The sequence below is a fragment of the Fukomys damarensis genome, unplaced genomic scaffold (assembly GCF_012274545.1).
Source record: "Fukomys damarensis isolate Sample0158 unplaced genomic scaffold, DMR_v1.0_HiC HiC_scaffold_11, whole genome shotgun sequence".
In the NCBI taxonomy this organism is placed as follows: Eukaryota; Metazoa; Chordata; class Mammalia; order Rodentia; family Bathyergidae; genus Fukomys; species Fukomys damarensis.
In genome coordinates, this window is record NW_022900923.1 from 40,823,954 (window position 1) to 40,829,287 (window position 5,334).

Genomic DNA, 5,334 nt, shown 5'->3' on the forward strand with positions numbered 1-5,334 from the left:
TCACCCTGCCCGCAGCGCTGGCCGGCGAGGACTGCCTGTGGTACCTGGACCGGAATGGCTCCTGGAACCCGGGGTTTAACTGCGAGTTCTTCACCTTCTGCTGCGGGACCTGCTACCAGCGCTACTGCTGCAGGGACCTGACCTTGCTCATCACCGAGAGGCAGCAGAAGCACTGCCTGGCCTTCAGGTGGGCTCGTGCCGCCTCCCCCGGACCCCTCTCCATCCGCCTGTCTCCTCGCCTTCGTCCACCTCCACATCCTCACAGCAATGCAGTCACCAGGGCCCCAGCTTGGTAACAGAGCCAGTTGGGTAGAGCTAGCGTGGGAGCTCCGGGGAAGGCATGGCAGTTGCCATCCCGGGCTCGGGCTGCGCTGTTTTCAGGTTCTTTCCAGAGCCCGCCTCCTGGTCCCGGGCTAACATCCGGACTGCGGGGTGGCCTTGTGCGAGCAGCTCTAGCAAGAAGGTGGGAACTTGGGTCTGACCCTCAGGCTCACTTTCTCATCTGTGTGAGTCTGGGAAGATACTTACCTTCTGTGGCTCCTCGCTTCTCTCCATGAAATGAAGGGATTGTCAAAATTAATTTTTTTCCTCTGGTACTAGGGATGGAACCCAGGCCCCCAAGCATACCAGGCAAGCATGTGTGTTATATGTCCCCAGCTCCCAAATTAGTGGTTTTTCAAACTTCCTTTTGAAGGAGGATACCACTACATAAAACAGATACAAGGAGACTGTCTGAAGTGAGGTTGAGAATGGCCCTGGATTATTTCTAAGGCTCCTTTTTGGGCTAAATGTTGTAAGTCTGATTACTTGAGTTGTAGGTGTGAAAGCAGAGGTAAAGGGGGGAACACTACAAATCCCAGCATGCCTCTCACTAGCCAGCCAGGCAGCATAGCCTTCTGGGAAGTGAGGTCCCAAGATCATCTCCATAGGGACCAGGCAGAGCCCCACAAGGAATCCCAAATCTTAGTCCCCTACAAGCCGGAAGTTGCAGCTAGCATAATGAGGAATCCCTCCTGTGAGTGTTGGAAGGTGAGAGGACCTGTTCTTTGTCCAAAGTCCCAAGACCATAGCAAGCATCGCCTCTGCTGTGATCCTCTTTGTTGCTGTGGTTGCCACCACCATCTGCTGCTTCCTCTGTTTCTGTTGCTACCTGTACCGGCGGCGCCAGCAGCTCCAGAGCCCATTTGAAGGTATGCACAGCACTGGGCAGGTCGGGCCTGCGGTGGGCTGGGCTGAGCTCCGTGGTAGGCACCAGAGAGGTCAAGGACCGGTAACTTCTCTAGCAGTGTGTATGTCTGTATGCGTGCACTTTCCAGCACGAAGACTGGAAATGTGCCTGCGAGGCCCTGAATACTAGGATGTGCCCGGGGTAAGAGGAAACCTGGGGCCGTGTGTCTGTCTGTGTATGCATGTGAATACTCAGTTGTGCATGGGAGTGCAGTCTGTCAACAGTGGCAGGTGTACAGTGGGCACACATATGTGCGTGACTCAGTAAGCCCATGGTGTGGGCTCGGTAGCAGTGCATATTCAGAGTGTGCTCCAGTGTGCTGTGGAGTGTGTGTGTGTGCGCGCGCGCGTGTGTGTGTGTGTGTGTGTGTATGTTGCAATCACTGCACATGTGCCCAAACCTGAAAGGCATGGGGATGGTGACACCATATGGGGGATCAGTGTGGGAGGGAAGAGCTGGGGAGGTTCCCCTTGGTGGCAGCTGGGCTGGATTACAAGCTAACAGCCCTGGAGCTGCCCGCTCCTTGTGTATGTGGGGCATCCCCAGGCCATGCTCTCTGGTTCATGCGGTCTTTGAGACCTGCTGAGGGAAGCAAACTTGCTAAACACAGTTTGACCAGCCAGAGCTGCATGCACAGCTCCCTGCCCAACTCTGGCACACAAGGTTTGGGAGGGAAAGGCCTCGGGGGCCACCCTGGAGCCTTCCAGAGGGTCAGTCCTGGGGCCCCTGGCTTCTTAGGCAGGAGGAGGAGGCAGCTTCCTATGGGGGATGGGGCTCTGAATGCTAACCCTCATCCCCCACCTAGGTCAGGAGATTCCAATGACGGGCATCCCAGTACAGCCAGTGTACCCATACCCTGCAGACCCCAAAGCTGGCCCTGCACCCCCACAGCCTGGCTTCATGTACCCAGCTAGTGGTCCTGCTCCCCAGTACCCACTCTACCCAGCTAGGCCTCCAGTCTACAACCCTGCAGGTAAGTAAGCAGTCTGGAGCCCCTGCTCCTGCTTGTCCCCTACCCCTTGCTCCAGTTCCTCCCTTCGCTCTCTCCCTTGTTCTCCACCTCTAGCTGGAAACCTCTAGGCCGTCTCATTCCCTGTGGATCCTGCACACCCTGGGGACGCTTCCGGTCATCCTGTGTTTCCTCTGACCCTCCTCATATCGCTTTGTCTTTCAGCTCCTCCCCCCTATATGCCGCCACAGCCCTCTTATCCAGGAGCCTGAAGATCCAGCCATGTCTCTGCTGCCCCTTCTGTGATGCCAACTTCGGAAGATTCCCCACCCTATACCCTCCTCCTACCCTGGGGTGGGCAAGGGTCTTCTAGTCACCAAGCTCCAGACCAAGCCAAGTTTTGAACCCTACTGGGGACAGTGCCCCCAGAGAAGGAGCCGGAACCTAGCTGGAACTAGGCTGTGAATCACGGGTGGTGGGGAGGGCTTGGGACCGATGGGCTATTTTCACTGGAGGGAAAAGAGGGAGGTGACATCCTGAGTCACACCCCCAGCTTCCATGTAGTCCTTCTACTCCCAGGATCCCGACTGGAAAGGCCAGGGCCTTTCCTATTTGCCCACTTTGTGTTGGGGTAGTGGCTGTGGGAAGTTCCATCAACAGCTGTCAGGAGCCCTGCTGTCTGGCTCCCCACTGGCCAGGTCTCTGGCCCGCTGGATTAAAGCTGTAAAGATGTGACGATGTCAGCAGCATCCTTGGGCCCATCCACACTGTCCAGTAGCATTGCTTTCCCCTGAGCTCAGACTGCTGCCCACTCTGCCAGCCCCGGTGTCAGAGCACCCGGCCCCCTCGGTCCCATCCCAGGTCAAGGGGACCTTGGACTGGTCCCCAAGACTAGTGAGGTGGATTTTGTGGCAGTTGGAAAAGGGTGCTTACTTGCATTACGGAGTCCCCTGCTCAGGGTCAGGCCTCTTGGGCATCTGGGCGCTGCCAACTGTACCAAGGCTCCTGCCCCATGGGGTCCATTCAGATTTGAACTTGGCCCCATCCTTCTCTGACTTTGATTATGTCTCTGAAGGTCTCCAAGCTGTACAGTCCCCATCTTTAGGGCAGGATAATACCTCACAGCGGTCATGAGGGTGAAATATTATGTGATGAAACTGTAAGTCCTGTCTTTCCCAGTCAGAGGTCCTAGGACTAGGAGTCAAACAGAGGGACAGGGCTGTCCAAGGACTGGGTGCAAGGTCCTTCTGTCAGCTGCTTGGCTATCGGGGGACCTCGACATCAGGGGGTCCCCCCCGAGCCATATTCCCCCTTTTCCCATGCAGGCTGACTGGACGGGACAATCTCCAAGGGGAGCAGGTGCCTGGAGCTGTCTGGCCATCTTCCCTCTCCATCCTCTTGGGGTCTCAGTCCCTATGATTTCCAGACTTGGTTCATGACAGATCCAGAGAAGGGAGTTTTATAGTTTTGCTTTTTTCTGAAGTGCTGGAATCAAACTGAGGGCCTTGTGGATGCAAGGCAAGTGCTCTACTACTGAGCTACACTTCCAGCCAGTTTTATAGCTTTTCATTTAAGTGGGGGAAAGTGCTAGCTCAGCTTGGCAAAGCCACCACTGCCCAGAGTAGCCCCTTTCCCCACCAGGCCCTTGGCCTGCCCCCGCTCACCACCTTTGGGTCCCCAGCCCAGTGCAGCCTTAGCCTCTTCTCTCAGCCCTGTCCCTCAGGTTTCTTCTTTGGGCCTCTGCAGCCTGGGCTGCCTCCCTCAAGCTGGCAGTGGAGGAGATGCCTAGGGGAAGGTTTCTGATCTTTTTTGAGTGTAATGCAAGGCCCTGGCAGGCAGAATTAGCCTTAAATCAAGCTATGGCCAGTGACCAGTTGCTTTGTAGTCTAGGGCAGGAGGCATCTTTACTACAGCCAGAGCTGCCCTGGTTTCTAGTTAACTTTGCAAATCACTGACAATAAGAATTCTAGCAATAGGGCTTTTGCATATTCTGAGCAGAGAAGGGCATCGTGGCACACACAAGGGCTCTTTAAATGAGAAGCCTCCTTCACCCCTCCCAGAGCACCTCCACCTCCCATCCCAGATCCCGGGGCTCCTGGTCAAGGGAACGGGAGCCTGGCAGGGCTGGGTGGAGCTGGAGTTGCCCCTTCCGGTCCCTTTGTGCTTCGCCACTGAAAACCAATCAGGCAACCTCAAAAGACAGGAGGGCTGGGGGACGGAGAAGCATTGGCTCTGGAGGCCTGAGGGATCCCAGTGGTGTAAACAGTCTTTCCCGATGGAAGGAAAGCTGAGTGGGCGGGGAGCCGGTCTGGGAGACCTCGATGGAGAAGAGCAAGCAGTTTTATGCAAAAGCATAGGCCTGCAGAGCACCTGCTTAGTATGCTTAAGGCTTTGGGTTCCATCCTCTGCACCGCCAAAAATAACAGAAACAAAACCCATGGGCCCCCTGAGGACGGGTGCGGGAGGCTGAGCTAGCTCCCCGGAGGACAGTGGGAGTTGGGGGCAGGGACAGAGCTAGGGCAAGGACGCCTGGAAGTGAGGTGTGGATCTCTGGAAAGGTTAGCAAGGAAAGGGAGACTCCGTGGGGGTGGGGGAGATAAGGCCAGAAAAGCAGACTTCCGGCAAGAGCGTGGTGGGGTCGGGAGTGGTGCTAGAGAACCTGGGTGGAGAAGGTGCCTAGGCCGGGTGACTTGCAGGCTGACCGAGGAGGTGGGGGATGGGGGCGATGGTGGGGATAGGGGTTGGTGCTGCGGACAAGGCAGGCGATCTTGACCTTCCAGAAGCAGGCTCAAGGCTGACCTTTGTCCAGATCCTCTGGTTTTTTTGTTTTGTTTTGAGACAGGGTCTTATGATGTAGCCCAGGCTGGCCTCGAACTCCTAGCACTCTTCCTGCCTCAGCCTCCCAAGTGCAGGGATCACGCTCAGCCCAGCTCATGATCCTATTTCTCACAAAGGGCCACGTGGGTGGGGAGGTCCCGACAAGGTGCCTGTGCCTGGAACCCCTCCGCGGTCCACGGGTTTGTAGAGCTCCGGTCATCGGAGGCGGGCGAGCACCTCCACAGTCCCGGTGTCCGCCCGCGGCCAGGGCCAGGCCCTCGGTCCTAGGGGTCACCCGAGCGGGCGGGGTGCAGGGAAAGGAGAGGGGCGGGGCGGGAGG

General features: G+C 56.9%; 1 protein-coding gene across 2 annotated transcripts in view; it reads left to right on the plus strand.

Moving 5' to 3' along the window:
* The window catches only part of Shisa4 (shisa family member 4), a 10,191-nt gene extending 7,275 nt beyond the window's left edge, over positions 1-2,916 (plus strand). The window contains exons 3-6 of one of the 2 annotated variants that reach the window (XM_010645097.3): positions 16-187; positions 1,057-1,190; positions 2,034-2,201; positions 2,403-2,915. In XM_010645097.3, coding sequence (XP_010643399.1) covers positions 16-187; positions 1,057-1,190; positions 2,034-2,201; positions 2,403-2,449 — 521 coding nt within the window. In that variant the 3' untranslated portion in view covers positions 2,450-2,915. Of the gene's footprint in view, positions 1-15; positions 188-1,056; positions 1,191-2,033; positions 2,202-2,402 lie in introns of both variants that reach the window. The other variant, XM_010645096.3, reaches the window with a different exon arrangement.
* The last annotated feature ends 2,418 nt before the right edge of the window (positions 2,917-5,334 follow it).